Genomic DNA, 24,187 nt, shown 5'->3' on the forward strand with positions numbered 1-24,187 from the left:
ATCTTAGAAAAATTAGAAATATTAGGAAAAAAAACCGAAACAAAACAACGGCCATAACTAGTTCGGGGGTCGTGCCAAGTGCTTTCAGACATGCCCAAACACACCGGGCTGGGGCGGGCGGGTGGGAAAGGCCGACGGACGGAGCGAGTGAGCGCGCGTGCGCCGAGGCTTCGAGCTCCTATTGGTTCCCATGGTCGGAGAGGCGAGGCCTCGGCCCGAACTTCCTCCCACGGTAGCTTCCGCGGCTCAAAGCCTGCGTACCGACCCTCAGCGGGAGCCTGGGACCCCCACCAGCGGGCGTGGTGGTGGGGCCACTGGAGGCCTGAATCGGGTGGCGTTCTGGCGTGAGGAAGCGAGCTCTGCGACCCTGCGAAGTGAGAGCGCGGTCTCTCCCTGCCCGGGTCCCCGCCCTGGACGGGGGCGCGCCTTGCCTGGGCATCCCTTGCAAGCGACCTACGACCCCTGCACCTGACGGTCACCGACCTGACCCAGCACCACCCCGACCTGCACTCGGCCGAGGGTCACTCCCCACTTTCAGCCGACACAATTGATCACTGTAGACTTGTAGACCGAGCTCGGGACCCCTTTGCTTCTTGGATGAAAGCTTGAGACCGACTGCCCAGGATCCCCGTTAAATGCTCTCTGTCGTTCCTGTTACAGATGGATGGGGCAGAAGGTAGCACAGGGCAGCTGGGCCCAGCGGAGCGATCCCACCGAAGCAGCGTTTCCTCTGTGGGAGCCCGAGGTAGGTCTCTATCCTTTTTTCATATCTTCTGTACTCTTTTTGGTCCTAGCTCTGGGGACGTGGCTCCCGTTTGTCTTCTTTTTCAGCAAGTTAATGTTATAGGCAGTAGGAAATACGATGTGTTAAGGTGTGGCAAACTCACAGAAGTCAAAGGACCTAGCTGGGCTCTGTCACCAGCTTAGTGACCAAGCCATCCTCCTGTTGAATCTTCTCCCATCTGTATAAAGGCCTGTGTTCAAATGAAGACAAGTGGAAATTGACACCACTTTCTTTGTTCCATTTTGTTCTCACAAGCAGTCTTTTGAAAGAGAGGATTTGCTTCCTCTTTTATTGGAAGGCAGTTTGGCCCCAGAGAGCTTGTTAGGTCCCAGACTCCTGGAGCTGGCCAAAGGGATCATGAACTTGAGCCTTCAGGGCCCCGTTTTCCTGCCTATAAAATGGATCTGACCGCAGTCTCCTGGAGGAGACTTGTTTGATCTCTCAAAGTAGCTGTTGGAGCAGAAGACATAGAATCTAAAGTGTCTGGACCGTGTTAGCTATGTGCCATCCCCTGCACGGTCACAGGCTTCATCGGGTTGGTTGGCGGCCCTTTGAGGAAGGGGTGTTAACTGTTTTTACAGATTTACAACTGACAGGGAGCCCCACTGTAGTCAGCCAATAAGCGGAGAGCAGGCAAGGATTACAGGTTGAGAATCTGCGCACCCGAGCTCTGTGTTCCTTTACTGGGCCTGTGGTTTGGGGATAGGGATTTGAACCTGGCCACCCTGGCAAGTGTCTTCCACTGGCTCTGGGCTCCAAATGGGAATCCAGTTTGTTCTAAGGGAACACTTGGCTATTTGAGTTGTTTGTTTTTTCCTAGTCTACTTAAAGCTATTTGCAAAAGCCACAGTATTGATCCTTAGAGTTTTGAAGAGTCCCAACGAAGCTGAGACCTGGCCCCTGCTGTAACCTGGGGTGGCCTTGGAAATTGTCATTGCCCTCTTAGACCCAGACAGAGTCAGAAGGTCACTAGTTGGCTTTGCTCCCAGCCTGATAGGGAAATGTGACCTCAGAATGAACTACCCCATCCTCCTTCCCCACCTGAGAAACATTGACAATACAGCAGTATTTGATGTTGCCGAGGAAGGGAGATGGTTTTCATGGCAAGCCTTAGGGAGTGAGGTGGGGCTGGTACCCGGGCCACAGTTCTGGGTAATTTGAGGTCTCAAAAAGACCTCAAAGGCAGCACTTTTATTTATTTATTTGGCTTTTCAAGACAGGGTTTCTCTGTGTAACAGCTCTGGCTGCCCTGGAATTCACTTTGTAGAACAGGCTGGCCTTAAACTCAGAGATCCGCCTACCTCTGCCTTGTCAATGCTGGGATTAAAAGTGTGTGCCACCACTGCCTGGTTTATTTATTTATTTGTGGAATACTGGGTCTCGCTATGTAGTCCAGGCTGTCCTAAAACTTGAAACCCCCCAGCTGTAGCCTCCTGAGTCCTGGGACTACAGGTGCACACCCTATACCTGGCCATGAGCATCACGGTTAAAGGGATCTTGAGGGGATATGTCAGCGTAGCCTGGGTCATGGTGAGGGGCAGAGAGAGGGTGGTGGAGAATGCCTCATTGGCCTGGGGGTGGGCCTCAACTGACCCTGTCTGACTCACGTTCCAGCAGCTGATGTGCTGGTGTACCTGGCTGATGACACGGTAGTGCCCCTGGCCGTGGAGAACCTGTCCTCCGTCAGTGCCCATGAGCTGCACCGCGCAGTCCATGAAGTCCTGCAGCTTCCAGATGTGGCCCTGGAGGCCTTTGCACTCTGGCTTGTTTCCCCTCTTCTGGGTAAGTGGGAACTGGGGCAGACAGAGGGCTTAGCTATCAGAACCTGTCAGGGAAAGATGGGACCTGGTGTGTCCCAGAGCCTGGAGGGGTTTCTGGATCCTTTGTCGCTGCCTTTTCTCTTGTGCTGGTGTAGCGCTGCTGGAGCCCCTGCTTACAGAGCCTGCAGTCTGAGCCACACCCTGGGAGTGTGAGTACAGTGTCTCCCCGTGACTCAGGTCTGCGCTGCAGTGTGAGGTCCTCAGATCTGGAGCACTAGGCTGGTGGGCGTCAGGCCCGAGACAGACCACAGTGCCAAACCTCTGGACCGCTGGCAGTAGGGAAGAGTGTGGACGTGGCTCAGGAAGTAGTCCTGGACAGGGGCACCTTTGCTTAGGTGTGGGGTTTCGAAAGAAGAGGAACATGGCCTTCTGCAAGAGGCCCTGCCCTACCTGGCTTATGGCCCCACGACCACATTTTCTGCCCTTGTAGGCTGGGGCCCAAAGTGGGATGGGAATGGAGACAGGATTTCATAGATGCTCAGGCCAGCAGAATAAGTCCCTCATTGTGGTCCCTGAGCCTGTGACGTGGAAGGAAAGGGACTCAAGGAAGGTCATTGTCATCATTTTGGGAAATAGATCAGTGCTGGCATGAGGCATGTTTTCTGAGCTTAGATTTTCCTTTGAGGCTGGCAAGATGGCGCAGTGGCTAACAGCACTGCCGCTAAGCCTGGTACCCTAGTATGACCCTTGGAACCTGTGTCGTGGAAGGAGAGAACAAGTCCCTGCAGGTCGTTCTCTGACTTCCACATTCGTGGCCGCACATGTGCACACAATAATAATTAATGATAATGATAATAACAATTTTTTAAGTTGAGCATATACCAAAGTATGTTTTTTAAAGTTCCCTTTAGTAATAGATACTTGCCTAGCATGTACAAGGCCCTCGGTTCAGTCCCCAGTGTTGACAAAAACAAAAAAGAGTGGCTATTCCCTTGTTGTGGAGGAAGGGGGCACTTGGTCTCAAGAATTTGAATGGGACAGCCTAGGTCAGGCCCCAGGGATCAGAATGGGTACCTTCCTCCCTTGGGGTCCCTAGGGTTTCTGCCTCTATCCTGTGGGAGGAGCTCCATCCCCCATCCTTGCTCCGCCCTGCCCCCTAGCTTCCTGCAGTTGCCTTCCCAGGCTCACACCCACCCTCTTCCTGCCCTCCCAGCCCCTCCTTTGCCCTCTGAGCTGCTGGTCAGGCCTGTGGGCCCCTTGACTGTGTGGAAAGCTGGGGATGAGCAGGTCCTAGTGGGCGGCCCTATTCTGCTGCGAGAGCAGCCGGCTCCAACTCTGCTCTGTCGTAGCAGCCAGTGGCTGGAGCTGAATGCACGCCTGTGTGGCGCCACTGTCCAGGAGAGTGCCTGAGGCTGCACACTTACCACCTCCGTTCTTCCCAGGCTGGGGTGGGCGGCTGAAAGGCTACTTCAGAGCAGAGCAGTGACCTGCCTCCCCAGCTGTGAGTGCCTGTGAGGCAGAGGCCATCAGGCTCCTCATTTTGCTGTGTTTGGCCTTCTCCCCATGTCTGCATGGAACTGGCGCCAGCATGATGTCTGCTAGGAAAGACAGTCCACTTCAGAAGTCAGACTGTGGTGTTGAGATAGCCCTGTTCTGATGGCGGGATCTCTGGGACATGGGAGGGAAGGCGGGAGGAACACACCCCGGTCCCCAGGTCTACTGTCCCACTCTGGATTTTCTTAGTGCTGGGACGGACAGGGACTCAGACCCAGGGGGTTCTGCATTGGAGGACTGAGAGGACATCTTTACTCTTGAGTCAGCTGTACACTGAAGGGAGGTTTGGGAAACTAAGTCTGGTCCCATGTCACTGCTGATGGTGTGTGGCCCTGGGCAATTGCCATCCCTTGTGGGCTGCAGGTGAAATGAGTGATCTTGTTGCTCCATAGCCCCATCTTGTGAGCCTGTGAATAGTGGGAGGATGGGGGAGGTGGAGGACATGAGGCTGTGGATCCTCTCTGGGAAAGCTGAGTCTGAAATAGGACAAGAAGGATTTGGAGCTAGGTGCAGAGGTTGGATCGGGGAGGCTCGAGGCAAGAAGGCCGCTTGGAAGCTGGGGCTACTACTTGGTAAGATCATGGCTCAGAAGGAAGGTCCAAGCGGTCAAAGAAGCTTTAGCATCTGGCTGGGTGGCAGGACAGAGTGATCAGCCGTTAGTCGGGAAAGAGACAGCCAGAGGGAGAGCGTCCGTGTCTGGCAAGCATGTGGTGGCATCCTCACCGGATATCTTTGCACGCCCCTGAGTGAGCCCAGCACTACCTCACCTCTCAGTTAACATCTCAGGACCCCAGCACCGAGTTCACAGGGCCCCAGTACAAGTTGAATCTCATCTGCTCTGGGTTGAGACAGGTGGCTAACCCAGCCTGGTTCTCTCCAAGTAGAATGGAGATCTGGGTTGCCCCAGGGCAAATACAGTAAAATCATTTGACGTGACTCTGGGCCTGCTCAGTGATTGTTGGATGTGACTGTCCTCATTGTTGGTGGACAGTATGATGGGTGGATAGGAACCATCGGCCTGGTCCGCAGCTTCATGACTGTCTCCTTTCTTGCCTTGCAGAGGTGCAGCTGAAACCCAAGCACCAGCCCTACAAGCTGGGCCGCCAGTGGCCGGAGCTGCTGCTGCGCTTCACGGATGCCACGGATGACGATGTGGCCATGGGTCAGTGTCGCTGGGGCAGGGGCTGCATCTTCCCTGTGGGTGACAATGTGGCCATGGGTTAGTGTTGCTGGGGCAGGGCTCCATCTTCCCAGCAGTCTGCCAGCCACACCTGACAGACAACTTAAAGGGCATCTGAGGGGGGCCTTGAGAAGGCTAGACTGGGGGCGTTGTGAACAGAGTTGCACTGTGTGTTTACTCTCCGGTCAGCACCCCCCATTCAGGAGGGCTCTCTCGAGGTTGGGAGCTGGGTAGGGCCGTTTAGGGCAGGGCAAGGTGGGCCACGTAATGCAAGGGGACCAGGCACTGACTTGAGCTTCTCTCCCCAGACGAGCCCTCCCTTCAGTTCCGAAGGAATGTATTTTTCCCAAAGCGCCGAGAGCTCCAGGTAAGGCGTGCCCAGAGCCCAGTGCCCCCAACCCCTAGATACCTAGACAGTCGGGCCGTGCCCAGTTCCTCTGAGCCATCGTCTTCATGCCACACCGGCCTGCAGATCCATGATGAGGAGGTCTTGCGGCTCTTCTATGAGGAAGCCAAGGGCAACGTGCTGACTGCTCGGTACCCTTGTGACCTGGAGGACTGTGAGGTGCTGGGTGCCCTCGTGTGCCGTGTGCAGCTTGGGCCCTATCAGCCTGGCCAGCCTGCTGCCTGCACTCTGAGGTAAGGACAGTGAGACTTGAGATGGGCACTGGTGGGAAATACGCTCTGCAGGATTCTACCTGCAAGTAGTTCTAGGTCCTGCAAGGTGCAACAGTCCTGAAGCCAGGCGTCTGATGCACGCATGCTCACTGGGTGGCCTTGGTGAAAGATCTCCACTTCTCTGAGCTCCCTTTTCCTCGGTCTGTAGGCAGTGGATACACACACGAAGTGAGTCTAAGAGGCATCCCCAGGCAAGGGATGTGCACGTGTGGATGGAGCCTGTCTCTAGCGAAGTCTGGAGGGAGTAGTGCCTTTGTTCATTGGTGTCACAGTCAGGAAGTGACCTGTGACACCCCTTACCCCCAGAAACCAGTAACAGTTCAGCTAAACTCCAAACCCCAGGAATAGAATCCTGTTCTCCAGACACTCACCAAGCCGCTGCCTACTTCTGGTTTGTGTGAAAGACGACAATTGAGTCTGCCATCATAGCAGACCAGGTCGGTCTCTGCCTCCACAGAATGTTAGAAATAATTCCAGAAACAAGGTCTCCTTCACACCTATGATCACTTGGGAGGCTGAGACAGGATTGCCTGAGTTCCGGGCCAGCCTGGGCTACATGAAACCCTGTTAAGATAAACAACAATCATGACAAAGTCTGGTGACTAGTAAACTTCCATTCTGACCATTTCTAATCAGGGTTCCTTGTTTCCCCAGTCCTGCAATGAGTGGGTAAGTCAGCAATAAGGGCCCCTGTGCTGATACTGTTTGGAGCCTGGCAGGACTATCCTGGGTTCAGAGCCCCGTGAAGGCCTACAGCTGAGCTGTCTAAGGCTGGTGGCCATGGCATCTTGGACCTCAAGATGGGCAAGTCTGTTTTTCTTGTGCCTGAGAAGAAGCCCAGCTCCGGGGCTGGACAGATGGCTCAATGGTTAAGAGCACTGACTGCTCTTCCAGAGGTCCTGAGTTCAATTCCTAGCAACTATATGGTGGCTCACAACCAGATCTCATTTATAATATATAATGGGATCTGATGCCCTCTTCTGGCATGCAGGTACACATGCAGACAGAGCATCATACCTAAAAAAACCACACACAAAGAAACCCAGCTCCACTCATTTGCACAGGAAGTTCCTTTGCTCACTCATGTGACATGCAAGTCCAGATGGCCGGGGTGACCTGGGCTGAGCTCAGCTGTGTCCCGGACCCTGTGCTCCTCATAGTCAGTGAGCTCTTGTCTACTTGGCTCAGCGTGTTATTTCCTTGTGGCCAGGTGGCTGTGGCAGCTGTGTTGCAGAGGAGAGGCGCCACTCTCCTTACCCAGCTGGAGCCCCCAGCCTGGCTCTCATGACACATACCTAATGCCAGGCCCACCTAGAGGAAGGAAGAACAGGGGCTAGGCCACTGCTGGGCTGCAGCTGTGTCTCCCGTGAACCCCACTGTGAGCCTGCACACACCCTAGAGCTGAGAATAGGCTTTTTCCATGACACGTTGTTCAAAAAATAAAAAAGGACTTGGGGTGACTGGGACACAGATGGTGAAATGGGCACAGCTGGAGTCCCCTCTGTACCTGGGACTTGGCTAACAGGTTCCTTCCTGGCCTTTCCCTTCTCTTCCTTTGGAGCAGCGCCCCTCCCCATGGCCTGGGCATTTAGATTCCAAATGCCCAGCTCTCTCTGGAGAGGGTGACACTGGGGAGGTTTATAAAGTTATGAGGACTATGTTGGGCTCTCTGTGCCCATGGGGGTCTATGGTTCTGTTGTAGCAGGGTCTGGACCCACAACTCTGGATGTAGCCAGTTCTCTGCCAGCAGGAGCCGAGGTGACGTGAGGTGTAAAATGGCCATACTTAACACCAAGAGCCTTCCTGCCTCATGTTCCTGTTTTCCGAGTGGGTGGGACTTTTTCCACCAAAAAATGACATGGATAGTGTGGTACTTGGTGCTGGCCAGTTTTATGTCAACTTGACCCAAGCTGGCATCTGAGAGGAAGGAACCTCAATAGAGAAAATGCTTCCAGAAGGCTGGACTATAGGCAAGCCGATAGCGTGGACCTGGGACCAAGCTATGACCCTCCCCCGCCCCCAGAGTGAGTCTGGAAGCTGTAGCAGCTGTGTGAGGAAGACGCCCTGCTTTCCGTGAGTCTGTGATGGTCCAGTTGGTGTTCAGTCGTTCTTTGCTGAACAGGACACTGAGAACTGTCAATAGTTAGGGTTCCTGCTGCTGTGGGGAAACACCATGGCCAGAAGCAGCTTGGGGAGGAAAGCATTGGCTTGGCTTACATAACCCGAATCACCGTCCACTGAGAAAAACACGGCAGGAACTCAAACCAGGTGGGTATGGCTGATGCCGAGGCCATGGAGGCTGCTGCCTGCTGGCTTCCTTTCATGGCTTGCTCAGTGTGTTTTCTTTGTTTTTTCTAGACAGGGTTTCTCTGTGTAGCCCTGACTGTCCTCGAACTCATTCTGTAGACCAGCCTGGCCTCAAACTCACAGAGGTCCATCTACCTCTGCCTCCCGAGTGCTGGATTAAAGGTATGCGCTATACCTAGCTTCAGTCTGCTTTCTTATGAAACCCAGGAGCACCAGCCCAAGGGTGGCCCCACTCACAGTGGGCTTGGCTCTCCTTAGTCAGTCACTAAGAAAATGTCCTAGGCTGACCACAGCTGGATCTTATGGAGGCATTTCCTCAGTCGGGTTCCCTCTTCTCAGGTGATTCTAGCTGGGTCACATTGACACATTTGGGTAGAAAAAGTCCCATTTGCTCGGGAAACTATTGTCTAGCTTCAGAACAAGGCATCACTCCGCTATCTGCTCCAGCCAAACTCTTTCTCTGCCTTCTCTGGTTTCCCATCCCGACCTGAGCACCTCCGGAGCCTTTCGTTCTCCCCAGCCCTGAGGGTCACCAGACCTCATTTGGTGGGAAAGGGGTTCTCCGTAGTGCCCAGCATGCAGTGGGTGTTAAAATGTTTGTCTCCTTCCCTCTTGGGTGAAGATTGGTCCTGGTGACACCCTGTCTGTGTCAGCTTAGAGTGTTCTCTTCAGTTTCCTGGGTGAACAGATGGTGCTGACGGGGAAGGAGAGAGCAGAAGCTTAGTGTGGCCTTAGATGGTAACCCTCGCCTGTCCCTACAGGACTTCCTTCCAAGTCCTGGGCCCAGGCTTGCAGAGCCTTTGTATTTTAGTGTAAGGGACCTGTTACTAGGAATAGGGTAGCACCACTGTCCCTCCTCTTCTGATAGGCAGGTGCCCTTGCTGGTCTCAGTGTCCTGTGAGGGCCCCAGTCTGACCACACTGTGCCTGCTGCTCTGGGCTCCCTCATGCATACTCTGGGTCTCTTGCCCCTCCATGGCTTAGAAGTTGTTAGGAGTTCCCTTCTTCTGGAACCCCATTTTTCTCTTAGGAAGAGTATCCCGTCCCCAGCTCAACAGTGGGCCTTGCATATCAGGCGGGGTTGGCCCTGAGCCAGGCTGAGCAGGCCACTGCTGGGTGGGGACACTGGGGAATCTCTGTAGTTCAGGACCTCTGTCACTCTGCTGTGTTGTGGGGTGTTTGTACACTGTGTGAAGATACATCACTGTGATTGATTTAATAAAGATCAGAATGGAAGTAGCTAGACAGGAGTTATAGGCAGGACTTCTGAGGGGCGGGGGGGGGGGGGGTGGAATGAAGTAGGAGATGCCAGTTAGAGAAGATGCCTGTGGATGTCTGACTGATGATTGCACATGATCTAGGCTTGAGTCAGATGCCAAGGAGATGTGGAGGGAGTCGGACATACAGAATGAAAGAAAGGTTAAAAAAAAAAAAAAAAAAGGTAAAAAGCCACATGGTAAAGCAGATTAATAGAAGGAGGTTAAGTTTCAAGAGCTAGTGGGACAAGCCTAAGCTAAGGTCGAGCCTTCATGATTAATAAGAAGTCTCGTGTGGTTATCTGGGAGCTGGTGTACAAAGAAAGACTTGGCCATGCTGCTGCACAGCAGAGGACCCTGATGCCGTCATGCCTTGAAGGTTCCTCAGCCCTGCCACCTGCCAACCCTTGCCCACCCTGTGAGCGAGGTACTCACACCCTGAAGACCTCAGCCCCCCTGGAAGGGCCATTCTTACCCCATTTTCCTTCCCCTGCAGGGAGAAATTGGACTCCTTCCTCCCTGCCCACCTCTGCAAGCGAGGCCATGGCCTCTTTGCTGCCTTCCGGGGCCGCGGGGCCAAGACTGGGCCAGGTGAGCAAGGCCTGTTGAACGCCTACCGCCAGGTAAAGGAAGCAACAGGGAGTGAGAGTGAGCATGAGGCCGCCCTGGGCTCCCACTATCGCGCCTACCTCCTCAAGTGCCATGAGCTGCCCTTCTACGGGTAAGTGGTGCATCTTGGGAGCTCCTGTCCCCTCTTCAGTGTCCTCCAGACCACCCCCAGGCTTGACAGGGTGGCAGCAGGAGAGCCCACTGTGCTCCAGTGGCACCGTCTTTCTCTTGAAGAGCTGGCTTGACGCTGGTCCCAAGTGGTTTATCTCCACTTCCTCCCATCTCCAGCCAGCATTCCTTCCTCTGTCCTCTCCGCCACAGCCCTCTTTGGCCTGGCTGGTGGCCCTTTCAGCTAGTCCTCTCGCTCCCACAGTGTAACAAATAATCTCTCTTGCTGGCCACGCCCCACACAGTGAACACGCTGCCCTTTGAGTGGGAAACCAGAGGTAGGGAACCACTTGGTGTAGCGGCCCAAAGAGCAGAGGAGGTGGGAACAGTAGTCTAGACGCAGATGGTTTTCCAAAGGAGCCTGTTGTGTTGACCAGTTGTCATGTGCTGGGACCCAGGCTTCAGTGGAGCAGGCTCCTTCAGGTGGGAACCTGGTTTGGGAATGTGCCAGCTGGAAGCTGCCAGTTAGAGAAGATGCCTGTCGGATGCCTGACAGATGATTGCACGTGGGCATTTGGGTTCCTGGCTGGGCTGTTTCAAATCTGGAGCCCTCAGAAATGGCTGGAGGGAATGGTGCGGGGAGACTGTCCAGGCAGGAGTGTCTCTCCATGCCAGGTGCCACGTGCTGCAGCTCTGCGTCTTCAGGGTTTCGTTCCTGTGCCCCGTCCAGCGCATCTGCTGTGCTGGCCTCTGCCTGCTGCAAGTGGGAGAATCGGACAGGATGAGAAGGAACAGCGAGCGTGTGCCAGGTGGAGACGCACACCTTTAATCCCAGCACTCGGGAGGCAGAGGCAGGCTGATCTGTGAGTTTGAGGCAAGCCTGGTCTACAGAGCAAGTTCCAGGACAGGCTCCAAAGCCACAGAGAAACCCTGTCTCAGTAAAGAAACAGCAAGTGTGCCTAGTTTGTATGGAGTTTTACTGGACAGTGGAGTGGGAGATGCGGCCCTAGCGGGGACAAACACTGTGGTTTTTATAATGGATGAGGTGACATTTTGTGTGTGTGTGTGTCCCTGTGCATGTGCTCACTAATGGGCGGTCCAGTAGTGTGTGAAGTTAATGGAAGCTGGAAGAGGGGCGTGCACTCACCTCTAGTCCCCTCCTACATGGAAAGAGCTGACTTTGCCTTGGGCTTTGTCTTAGGCAAGTGTAAGAGGCAAGGGTGAGCCTTAAAATGGTGAAATCCTGGGGCTGGAGAGATGGCTCAGCGGTTAAGAGCACTGACTGCTCTTCCAGAGGACCTGGGTTCAATTCCCAGCACCCACATGGCAGCTTACAACTGTCTGAAAGCCGGGCGGTGGTGGCGCACGCCTTTAATCCCAGCACTCGGGAGGCAGAGGCAGGCGGATCTCTGTGAGTTCGAGACCAGCCTGGTCTACAAGAGCTAGTTCCAGGACAGGCTCCAAAACCACAGAGAAACCCTGTCTCGAAAAACCAAAAAAAAAAAAAAACAAAAAAAAAAAAAAAAACAACTGTCTGAAAATCCAGTTCCAGGGGATCTGACACCTTCACACCAATGCACATAAAATTAAAATTAGAGGGGCTAGAGAGATGGCTCAGTGGTTAAGAGCATTGCCTGCTCTTCCAAAGGTCCTGAGTTCAATTCCCGGCAACCACATGGTGGCTCACAACCGTCTGTAATGGGGTCTGGTGCCCTCTTCTGGTCTGCAGACATACAGACAGAATATTGTATGCTGTATACATAATAAATAAATAAATAAATAAATAAAATAAAATTAGATAAATCATTAAAATATTTTTTAAAAAAATGGTGAAATCCTGGCCTATCATAGAGGAGACGGCAGCGAGGCATCTTGCCACCCTGAAACCACCTCACTTTGCCCTGTAGTCCCTAAGCCCAGATGCATCCTAGGCAGCCCTGACTTCCTGAATGCACCACAGGTCCCTGTTGCTAAAGGACTTTTGCCATGGACAGAGCAGCAGGCTCAACCTTACGCCTCCCCTGAGACACCAAGGCTCCTTGGGGTCCCTGACGCACCTGGCTCTATCTTTCCTGGGTTTGTCCTTTCCTTCTGCCCACAGGGCCCACCCTGTGTTATAGCCCCCAGGTCCTCCTTCCCCTATTCAGTCAGGTGTTACCATCCCGGAGATTCTACCCCCCCATCTCCCCAGGGCAGGCTTCTGTTTACCCCTCAGTCACCCAAACTGCTCAAGCTTCCGAGTGCCCAGAGTAGTCTCCTGTGTTTGACACGAGTGCGTTTCAGGTGTGCCTTCTTCCATGGTGAGGTCGACAAGCCAGCACAAGGCTTCTTGCATCGCAGTGGGCGCAAACCAGTTACCGTGGCCATCAGTCTGGAGGGTGTGCATGTCATCGACAGCAAGGAGAAGGTACCACCCCAGTCAGCCCTCAGGGTGGGACTGAACTGTCCTTAGTGGGGAGAAGGGAGCTCACCTGGGTCACAGATGTCTGAGGAACAGTACTGAGTAGACCCTGTGGGTGACTCTGCCTTCCGCGGATGTCCTGAAGTTGTGCTCATGCATTCTTTGAGTCTGTTCTGTGTCTGCTTTTCTGAGCCATGCCGAGGGGTGGCAGCCGGGACTGGGACCGAGTGGGTAGTGTCTAGGAGCTCCCTGGTTTGGTGTCTGCCTTATCTCTGGCTCACCCTGTAAACAGGATTGTGCACAGCCCTCCCTATGCAGCAGTTGCCAACACCTGTCCCTGGCATGCCAGTCCCAGCTGTCCTCAGGGCAAAACCCTTGGCCTAGCTGATTCCCTAACCATCAGGGGCCTGACCTGCTGAGGGGAAGCACTGAAGAGTATGGATTCCTGGCCTGGAAGAGATGCAGAATTAGCGTGTAGGTCTGGGACTCCAGTCGGTGGTAGTAGTCTGGCCTTGTATATACCTAAGGCTCTGAGTTCAGTCCTCAGTGCCACAACAAACAAGGATAAATACCCTTCAGCCCAACAGAGGGAGGAAGAGGCAGCCAGACCCTGTGAACCTGAGGCTAGCCGGGACTTCACTGTGAGACCCTCTCAGAAAGGAAAATAAATCAGTATGGAGAGGCAAGCACCCAGGCTAAGTGTCTCCTTCAGGTGGAGCCTGATGGGGACCCAGTGGGAAGTGGAATTTAATAAGCCGTGTCCTTGTTCCCGCTGCCCAGCATGTGCTGCTGGGGCTGCGCTTCCAGGAGCTGTCGTGGGACCACACTTCCCCCGAGGAGGAGGAGCCTGTGCTGTGGCTAGAGTTTGATGGTGACAGTGACGGCACGCCTGTCAACAAGCTCCTGAGGATCTATTCCAAGCAGGTACTTAGACAGAGGCTGGGTCTGGGTCCCCAGCGCACCCCAAACCATGGAGCTCTCAGGTGCCCGGGAAGGAGCATGGAGTGCTACCCAGGGCCTGGGAAGAGGGTGTCTGGCTTCAGTTGGCCTGAGCAGCTCTGGTGAGCCCTGCACCTGCTCTGGGATCACACACCAGAGGGTGACAGCCACAGGCTGTCCCTCGAGGGCCAGCTCATGCTATCTGCACAGCCATGCCTTCCCTGTCACAGAAGCCCCAGAGGGGATAGCTGAGGAGCAATGTGCAGAAGGACGAGGCCTGAGGAGATAGAGCTAGGCTTTTCACCCACCGCCCATGCTTCTCCCCCTTCCTGGCCATGTCAGAGCTGTCCGTGCTGTGAGCCTCTCTGGGCACTGTTCGTGGACCTGCTTTCTTCTTTTAGCACGTAGACAGGTTTCAGGATTCCTGTCTGAAAACACGTCCTCGCCTTTGATCTTCCGAACAGTTGAATGCCCAGATACCTACTGAGCAGCAAATAGGAACACAAGTTGTATTGGGCCCTTCACTGTGTAATGTGGCAGCCATCGAGGGTGGGGGCTTTTCACTAAACATCATGCTTTTAGATTCGCCCATATTGTGTGGTATGTCCATCCTCTTTCTTTTTTTCTTTCTTGCTTTCTGCTGATGAGATCAAAGCCAAGGCCATACACTCAGGCAAATCCTCTGTCCCTGAATGACCCCACCCCCAGGTCCCCATCATCCCTCTTCATTGTTGGTCAGCTGCACAGGTGCACAGCTTGCCCACCCACTGCAGAGCCTGTGAGTTGTTCCCACGCTGACTTTTGGCAGTAAGCTACACTGAACATTTGGGTATAGGGTTTCATGTGAACACAGCCCCTCTTTTTTAAGTTTTTGCCTTTTTTAAGTTTTTGCCTGAGGGTGTTGGATTCCCTGGAACTGGAGTTACAGACAGCTGGGAATTGAACCCAGGTCCTCTGGAAGAACAACCAGTGCTGCCAACCACTGAGCCATTGCTCCATCCTCTGACCCCCCCTTTTTATTTTTTAAAGATTTATTTAGCTGGGCGGTGGTGGCGCACACCTTTAATCCCAGCACTCGGGAGGCAGAGGCAGGCGGATCTCTGGGAGTTCGAGGCCAGCCTGGTCTACAAGAACAAGTTCCAGGACAGGCTCTAAAGCTACAGAGAAACCCTGTCTCGAAAAAAAAAAAAAAAAAAAAAGAGATTTATTTATTACGTATACAGCATTCTGCCTGCATGTATGCTTGCACACCAGAAGAGGGCACCAGATTTCATCATATATGTTTGTGAGCCACCATGTGGTTGCTGGGAATTGAACTCAGGACCTCTGGAAGAGCAGCCTGTGTGCTTTTTTTAAGCAAACTTTTTTTTTTTAAGATTTATTTATTATGTATACAATATTCTGCCTTCATATATCCTATAGGCCAGTAGAGGGCACCAGATTTCATTACAGATGTTTGTGAGCCACCATGTGGTTGCTGGGAATTGAACTCAGAACCTCTGGAAAAGCAGTCAGTGCTCTTAACCTCTGAGTCAACTCTCCAGCCACCCCCACTTTTGTGTGTGTGTATTGCCTTCTTTTTTTTTTTTTTTTGGTTTTTCGAGACAGAGTTTCTCTGTAGCTTTGGTGCCTGTCCCGAAACTAGCTCTTGTAGACCAGGCTGGCCTCGAACTCCCAGAGATCCACCTGCCTCTGCCTCCCGAGTGCTGGGATTAAAGGCGTGCGCCACCACCGCCGGCTTTTTTTTTTTTTTTTTTTTTTAAGATTTATTTATTTATTTATACAGTATCCTGCCTGTAGGCCAGAAGAGGGCACCAGATCTCATTATAGGTGGTTGTGAGCCACCATGTGGTTGCTGGCAATTAAACTCAGAACCTCTGGAAGAGCAGTCAGTGCTCTTAACCGCTGAGCCATCTCTCCAGCCCCCCCCCTTTTTTTTTTTTTTTGGTTTTTCGAGACAGGGTTTCTCTGTAGCTTTGGTGCCTGTCCTGGAACTGGCTCTTGTAGACCAGGCTGGCCTCGAACTCACAGAGATCCGCCTGCCTCTGCCTCCCGAGTGCTGGGATTAAAGGCGTGCGCCACCACCGCCCGGCCCCCCCTTTTTTTTTTTTTAATCATACTAAAACCTACAAGTTTTAATTAGATTTAGATGCTGGATTGTGCAATTTTAATAAAATTATTCCTTTTTAATAGAAACAACCAGTCTGCTTTCCAAAGCTCCGCACAGCCGTGTTCATATTTCTATAGTTGCTCTCCATGGTGGCAAGCACCGGGTATTGTCTGTTTTTATTTGTTTGTTATTGTAATAGCCCAATAGTGGGATGGGGCACTGCAGGTTTATCCTAATAATATTACTAATGATGCTGTCTTTCCACACTGGCTAATGCCTGTGCGACTAAGGTCAGCTCAAATCAATCATTTGTTGTGTGTGTGTGTGTGTGTGTGTGTGTGTGTGAGAAAGAGAGAGAGAGAGAGAGAGATCGCTATGTAACCCTGGTGGCCTAGAACTCACTTCCTGGTAGTACTGGGATTAAAGGTATGAGTCCCTTCTCTCTCTTTCCCTCTCCCTCCCTCCCTCCCTCCCTCCCTCCCTCCCTCCCTCCCTCCCTCCCTCTCTTTCTCTAATGCACATGCGCGTTTGTAGGCAGAGTCCCCTATAACCTAAGCTGGCTTCAGACTTGCTGTGTAGTTGAGGATGACCTTGAACTTCTGATCCTCTGGCCTCTGCCTCCTGAGTGCTGGAACTGCAACTGCAGTGTGAACCACCGTGCCCTGTTTATGTGGTGCTGAGGAATGAGGCCAGGGCTTCATGCATGTTAGGAAAGCTTTCTCTGAGTTGAGCCACATCTCCAGCCCTAGTTGTTTTTTAAGACAAGCTCTCACTGTGTGGCCCTAGAGCCTAGTATATAGGCCATCTTGGCCTCAGAGTTGAGCTCCCAAATGCTAGGATTATTGGTGTGTGGTACCACGCCCAAAGTCATTTGTTGGCTATAAAGAGTTTTTAAGCCGGGCGGTGGTGGCGCACGCCTTTAATCCCAGCACTTGGGAGGCAGAGGCAGGCAGATCTCTGTGAGTTCAAGACCAGCCTGGTCTACAAGAGCTAGTTCCAGGACAGGCTCCAAAACCACAGAGAAACCCTGTCTCGAAAAACCAAAAAAAAAAAAAAAAAAAGAGTTTTTAATATACAGGTCAAGATTGTGTTGTGCTTATGGATAGCCAGTTGTTCCGTTTCTGTGGGATTCTTCTTGCTAAGTCATTTATGTGATGTCGTATGTATGCAGGGCCCTTGGAGGCCAGCTAGAGTTACAGGAAGTTGTGGCTCTTCTGACCTAAGCACTGGTAACTGAGCTTGGATCCTCTGGAGAACAGCAAAGGCTCTTAACCTTTGAGCCCTCTCTGCAGCCCTGGGTGTGGTTTGTGTTGTTGTTTTCTGGATTCCCTGGTCTAAGCCGTTGGTTTGTGTGTATCATTCACTAGTAACCACAGTAGGTCGGGTACCAAGCTCCGTAGAAGCTGGCCATCCCTTAGCTGAAATGCTTGGTACCAGGCGCGGTGGTTCGCCCTGCAGACCCGGGCAGGAGGCTCGGGGAGTGAGAGTGCTGGCGGCACAGTACTAACCTGCATCTAAATCCCGGGCTCCCACATGAAAAGGCAAATGTCACCTGCACTTGTAAACCCCTCAGTCCTGTGGTGAGATGGGAGGGAGACAGGAGAATCTCCTAGAAACTCATGGGCCAGCTAGATGGAGTACTTGGCAAAGCTAAAGAAACGAGAGATTCTTCCTCAAGCAAGGTGGAAGAGAAGGATTAACTCCCAAACATTGCACACATGAACACAAATAAGTTTTTTTTTTTTTTTTTAATGAAAGAAGGAAAGAATGAAACAGTGGCCGGAGAAACGGCTCAGGGTTAAGGCTTGGGACTGGGGTCAGTTTGCACCCCCCACATGGCTGCTCATAGTTGCCTTTAGCTCCAGTTCCAGGGGACCCAACATACTCTTGACCGCTTTGTTTACCAGGCACATACATGGTACATGTATACATGTAGGCAGAACGCTCATAAAGTAATAATAAACCTTTTTAGAAAGAGAGTGCCCGATTTCAGAGTTTCTTCTCTTTGCAGTGTTTACACATGCTTTTATCAGTTGGGCATTCCTTATTTGGAGTTCTGAAATGCTTAGCAAGCTATTTGAAGCCAGGTGGCACACACCTGTAATCCAGCCGGCAGCTGAGATGCAGAAGATAATGAGGTCAAGACCGGTATGGGGTCTCTAGCGAGTCCTACCTCAGAAGGAAGGAAGGGAAGACACGATGGATTTGTTACTCAAAAATCCCACAGCCTGCACTTCTGGCAGCTTCCTGCCAGCTCTTGAGGGTTTTCTGTGTGCCTGGTTATGTTGTCTGAACGGGGGCAGCCTAGTCTTACCTCCCGGTCTGCGTGCTTGTCACACTTCAGTCTTCGTCCTTGACAAGAGTTCAGTGACAGTCAGGACAGTGGTAGATAGGTGTCTCTGGCCTTCCCCTGACCCAAGGGAAAACATAGTCCCCTCAGCAATGTGGGTTTAGCTCAGAGCTTCCTACATGCCTTGGACGGTTAGGGGAATTCGCTTCTAGTCCCACTGGCCAAGTTCTGTACCGTGGCTGTTGGTGTGACTCATGAGAGGATATGTTGTAGTGGCTGAGCTTTTCCTTAGGCACGTTAGGACAGGACATGCAGAGAATGAGGCCTAAGGTCTAGGAGCTTGTCTACTCTCCTCTTGCTCCCCAGGCCAGGCTAGGCTGCTATGCAGGCCTGAGGCAACACTGGACAGGTGGCAGGGGCTAGATCAGTGTCAATGGTGTCACTTGCAGGCTTCTGACTCAGTTCAGGTCTCTGCTTCTCAGATGCACCAGTAAGCAACAAGCTGTCCACCCCCTGTGCAGGGCCAGGCACACAGTAGGTGCTCAGCAAGCCCGTTTCCAGCCCCTGTGCGGGGCCAGGCACACAGTAGGTGCTCAGCAAGCCCATTTCCCCCACACACACACACACACCCCCGTACAGGGCCAGGCACACAGTAGGTGCTCAGCGAGCATGTTGCCCAATAAAGGTGCTACCTCTGTGCCGAGCAGAGCCCTAGGCCAGCTGTCATGGCACCTAGCTTGCTGTTCCCCACTGTAGCTGTTGTGTAAAGAGGTGTTTGTTTCCAGATTTCCAGACTCCTGAGGTGTCACATTAGAACTGCTCAGGAGCCACTCCAGCCAGTGACCTCACTCTCGTCTTTAGGCCAAAAGTGTCTTCAGCCAGCACATGGGCAGCTTTGTTCACCCAGACAGCTCCACCCCCATCTGTGGCAGATTTCTAGAAACCCAGTCTCCACGCAGCCTCCTGAGCCTCACCTTCTGACTAGCATCCTCCTTTCTAGACCTTACCTCTGAAGTCACATCAGAGACATCTTCCCTGCCCTCTGGTCCTTTTCTCTCCTCCCTCCCTCCCCCCCCCCCCCAGGAAGCAGCTTTATGGCTGTGTCTGTGCTGTGTCCCTCAACAGTTGCTGCTCTTGGCCTCACACCAGCCCCTCTCCCCTCCCAGGCTGAGCTGATGAGTGGCCTCATTGAGTATTGCATTGAGCTGAGCCAGGCTGCTGAGTCCACTCTGCCCCAGGAGAGCGCATCTGGTCCTCAGGAAGCTCCCAGCCCCTCTCCACCTCCCACTCAGCGCCCCAAGCTACGGAGGCAGGGAAGCGTGGTGTGTAGCCGGCTTCAGCATCTCTCCACCATCGACTATGTGGAAGACGGTAAGTGGTGTGTGATAGCACACACGGTGTGTACACAGCACACACATGCACACATGCCACAGGGACTCCAGAGGGTTGGTGAAGGAAGACGGGGCCTCGGCCCTTAGGAACGTTTCCTCTCTGACCCATCTTACTGCTTCACTGACAAACATGTCCATTATAGCATCTTCTGGAACATGGAAAACAGGAAGGAAACTCTTCATGCCTTTTGTTTCATTTTTGGGTCATTTTGCTTTGTTTTAGTTTTTTGAAACAGGGTTTTTCTGTAGTTTTGGAGCCTGTCCTGGAACTTGCTCTGTAGACCAGGCTGGCCTCGAACTCACAGAGATCCACCTGCCTCTGCCTCCCGAGTGCTGGGATTAAAGGCGTGCGCCACCATCGCCCGGCCCATTTTTTAATTATTTTATATCTATAAATGTTTGTCTGCATGTGTGTCTGTGTACAACTTGGTTGTCTGGTGCCGAAGAGGCCGGAAGGGGGAATCAGATCCCTTGGAACTGGAGTTACAGATGGTTGTGAACTGCCATGGCAGTGCCGGGAATTGAACTCAGCACCTCTGGAAGAACAGTTAGTGCTGTTAACCTCTGAGCCATCTCTCCAGCCCCTATTTCTTTTAATTTTAGTATATCATATACTATCTTCACTGTAGCTCGTGCTGACCCAGAACTTGAAATTGTCCGCAGACACCCTGGCCCTGTGTAATTGTCACGCTTTCGTGTGGCCTGGGTGCGTGAAGGGTGCTAGCTGAGCATGTTGGGAAGGCCCGTTGTTGGAACTGCATGTTTTCCTCACGAGTTGATGGGGTTAGGATGTGAACAGGCAGACCAAGGTGTCATTGTCGTCTGTTGGCTTCTGAAAGTCACTTGGTAGAGCCGGTCTGGAGTCCTCCCTCTGTCTGGGATTGGCGAGGGTAGCCATGGTTCCCTATCCTGCCGCTGTGATGGAGTCTGGGATGGAGATGGGCTCCGACTGACGACAGCTTCAGGGGAAGCGGTTCAGAGTCCAGAAGGAGCTGGACCCAGACTCTGCACCCAGCCCCTCCTCTCAGCCTGTCTCTCTCCCCCTCACAGGCAAGGGGATCAAGCGGGTAAAACCAAAGCGCACCACATCCTTCTTCAGCCGACAGCTCTCCACCAGCCAGGGCAGCTACACTGTGGTACAGCCCACTGACAACAGCCTGGAGCAGAGCTGAGGGAAGCCATGCCTGACGTCTGGGCGCCCCAGACCTGAACAGGCACTGCCCCAGGCAGGACCAAGCCACACTAGTCCAGAGGCTGTGGGCCTGGGGCTGTGCTGTACACGGCCTGCTGGAAAAGTGATGAACAAGCCTGCCCTGAACCTGATGGGAAGAGCTGGCCTGCAGCACTACAGCCTGCCTCCTCCTGAACTCCAGGCCCAGCAGCTGCCTGAGACCCCAGCTGCCCCTCCTGCTTTTCCCAAAGGGACTGCTGGCAGTTCTGGTGGCAGGGGACTGAAATTGGAGCTCAGTGTTTGCCTTGGTCTCGGGACCCTGGTGGCCTTATCTTGTATTCCTTCTGTTGACATTCCATCCACACAGCCGGGACAGGCTGCCACCCTCTCTCGAGGGTGAGTGGGACTGGAGGAAGGCTCTGCAGGTGGAGGCTGAGCAGACAGGCTGCCTTCCTGTGGCCTGTGTTGCCTGCCTCTGGGCTGGATTATGGCTCTGCACGGGAAAAGCCCTTTCACTTTCCTGGACTTGAATGGCTCTGATCCACACCTGCCAGCCCTGTTTTCCTGCGATCTGGGTCTCAGGGTGTTAGACTTTGTCTTGTCTTATCTGCTTTGGGTGGTTAAAGCCTGGACCTGCAATCCAGCAGTTCCCTTGCTAGTGTCAGCACAGCGCTTTGGGCTCCCTGAGGCCTGCACACTAGCGCAAGCCTTTTCTCCTGTGGATGCTGGAAAGGGGCCCAGCTCTGCTCCCTTTCTGTTCTAGAGAGGAGCTGGTTCAGGGAGGGGTAGACCCTTAGGCCCCTCCATGGTGAGTATGTGACTCTTAGTACTTCCTGGGAGTTCCCACAGGGTTTCAGAGACACAGAGCTTTGTCTTCTCAGTGGAAAGCCGCAGAAATGCAGCCCTTCACATTTCTCTAAGCAGAAGGAGCTTACCTGCCCAGTGAGCTTCAGAGGTCTCGGCAGCAGAAAAGGGAACGGCTGCCTTGGCTTTTGGAATGTCTGTCTGTAGGATGATGTCACCTCCCCTGTAGTCAATCCTCTTGGAGTCATGTGCATTCCCAGAGCTACCAGCCACACACTGCGACAGTCTTGGTCATCTCGACTGCTGCGGATGGCTCCAGGTGTGCTGCGTGAGGGGCCAGGATGTGTGTGCGTGCACACACAAACTATGCATTTCCTTAAGCATCACTTGTGCCTTAATCCTCTGGGACAGTGTGACTAAATGTCCCTAGTGTCCTCAGACTTTCCTGTCACTTGACTTATAATTAAATCAGTGCCTACCACACTTTGGAATGGTTTGTTGTATGGAATAGCTAGAGTGTCCTAGCCGGTGTGCCTAGACTATAGTCTCAGGACTTCACCCCAGTAAAGTCTCATCTGGTATCTCCTGGGTATTGCTGGGTCCCCACAGCCCCCTAGGGAGAGGCGGTGAGGAGTCATGAGGTCAACGACATAGACATTGTGAGCTGGGTAAAGGACAAACAGTAGACTCATTTATTTAGCAATGGGGAGAGCCTTATACCCTCAGCACCCAGGCATTCCAATCCATTGACTTCATGTGCTCGCTCCTCATTGGCTAGGCACAATCAGGACCTCTGACAGCACACGGCCGACTCACCTTGGCCTGGCAGGCCCTAACTTCCTACATATCCACCTTTTTATTTATTACATGGGCGCTCAGTAGGCACCTTTTTATTTATTACATGGGCGCTCAGTAGGCACCTTTTTATTTATTACATGGATGCTCAGGCACCTTTTTATTTATTACATGGGTACTCAGTAGGCACCTTTTTTTTTTTTTTTTTTTTTTTTGGTTTTTCGAGACAGGGTTTCTCTGTAGCTTTGGTGTCCGTCCCGGAACTAGCTCTTGTAGACCAGGCTGGCCTCGAACTCCCAGAGATCCGCCTGCCTCTGCCTCCCAAGTGCTGGGATTAAAGGCCTGTGCCACCACCGCCCGGCCTAGTAGGCACCTTTTTATTTATTACGTGGATGCTCAGTAGGCACCTTTTTGGGGTGACTCCTGCCATAGTCCTAGTCATGGTGGCTTCATATGTTCCAGGTTAGGGGCATGAGGATTAGAAACATTAGGTAGGAGGAACAGAGATAAGAAACGCAGAGACACAGCATAGTACCGGGAGGGCAACTCAATCCTCACCCGTGTTTATTTTTCATACACTTTTATACCCCAATACAAAAGGGGGGAAGAAGCCGGGCGGTGGTGACGCACGCCTTTAATCCCAGCACTCGGGAGGCAGAGGCAGGCGGATCTCTGTGAGTTCGAGGCCAGCCTGGTCTACAAGAGCTAGTTCCAGGACTGGAACCAAAAAGCTACAGAGAAACCCTGTCTCGAAAATAAAAAAAATAAAAAATAAATAAATAAAAAATTTAAAAAAAGGGGGGGAAGAAAGTAAAAGACTGCTTTAACATGACACAAAGGACAACCAGAACAGTTACTTACTTGCTCCAGTACTTGCGACATCAAGCCATTAATTCCTAAGTAAACTATTTGGTGTTTGGGGCAGTGAACCCACCCTAGACAAAGTATCCTGCAGGCAGCTACTCCCTAATCAAGCCTCCTATTTGAAAAGGAGCAGAAGTATGCTTGAAGTCTCTGACCTTTGGTAAGGGTGGAACAGATTTACCTCCATGGGCCATCTTAATGTCCAAAACACCAAGTAACCACATCCTGAACTCTTAGCAACACACACAGTTAAGAAATGGAGTCTAACAGTTGCACACACATTTAATCCCAGAACACCAGTTGTCAACAACTTTGAAAGATCAAAAATAAGCTCAAACTCTCTGACCTTCAGACAAAGTGGAATAGGCTTTTTTGGGTCTCCACAAAGAGTCTTTTTATGCCAAACTTTTTCTTAAAAAAAAAAAAAAGAGTCAAAGGCCATAACCTCTACCCTTAATAAATGAGTTTGTTTGGGGAGGGGACAATGAGATGAAGAAAGGGGAGTATATACATTACCCATCCTGGGTTTTTCCCTCCTAGGTGGAAGCAGGCTGACCCATGGCTGGGCACACATGTCTTACCAGGACCCATACTGGCATCGTGGCAGTCTGAGGAAACACACAAGCATAGCCTCACCCATGGGTTAGCAAGGGTTGGCAGAGACACCCAGTTTTTGTAGGCCAGGTTGAGCCTCTTGTCATCAAAACTGAGAAAGTTCATGTGGAAAGGACATGATGAGAATCTCTCCTATCTACCCTCTAGCAAGATAGTTCTGGCCAACAGCTTATTTTATTTATTTATTTATTTATTTATTTATTTATTTATTTATTGTTTTTTCAAGACAGGGTTTCTCTGTGGTTTTGGAGCCTGTCCTGGAACTAGCTCTTGTAGACCAGGCTGGTCTTGAACTCACAGAGATTCGCCTGCCTCTGCCTCCCAAGTTGGCCAACAGCTTCTTAAGAGCTCTGTTGGTCTCTCCACAATGCTTGTCCCTGCAGATTGCAGAGGATGCCAGTGGTATGGGAAATCTGCCAGAACCCCAGAAAGTTATTGAATTGTTGAGAGTCATAGGCACCCCCATAAGTACCATGGCCAATGGAAAGACATGGGGCGGACCGCTTAGCGATGGAAAAGCCTAAAGAGGTAGAGAGGGTACCATTTGAACTTTATCTGGCACCACTAGCAGA

The 24,187-nt window shown here is 52.3% G+C and overlaps 1 protein-coding gene across 2 annotated transcripts; it reads left to right on the plus strand.

The window, feature by feature from the left end:
- The first annotated feature begins 221 nt into the window (after positions 1-221).
- Positions 222-21,813, plus strand: Frmd8 (FERM domain containing 8). 2 transcript variants are annotated; one of them, XM_057778917.1, is made up of 11 exons: positions 222-374; positions 661-745; positions 2,399-2,566; positions 5,159-5,260; positions 5,587-5,645; positions 5,751-5,917; positions 10,015-10,239; positions 12,519-12,642; positions 13,417-13,560; positions 19,142-19,346; positions 20,417-21,813. In XM_057778917.1, exons 2-11 carry the CDS (start codon positions 661-663, stop codon positions 20,536-20,538), a joined length of 1,401 nt encoding a protein of 466 aa, XP_057634900.1. In that variant the 5' UTR covers positions 222-374; the 3' UTR covers positions 20,539-21,813. The 2 variants fall into 2 exon arrangements, with proteins under 2 accessions (XP_057634900.1, XP_057634901.1); XM_057778918.1 differs by having other exon boundaries at positions 2,402-2,566.
- The last annotated feature ends 2,374 nt before the right edge of the window (positions 21,814-24,187 follow it).

This window comes from Chionomys nivalis, chromosome 8 (genome assembly GCF_950005125.1).
Source record: "Chionomys nivalis chromosome 8, mChiNiv1.1, whole genome shotgun sequence".
Classification (NCBI taxonomy): Eukaryota; Metazoa; Chordata; class Mammalia; order Rodentia; family Cricetidae; genus Chionomys; species Chionomys nivalis.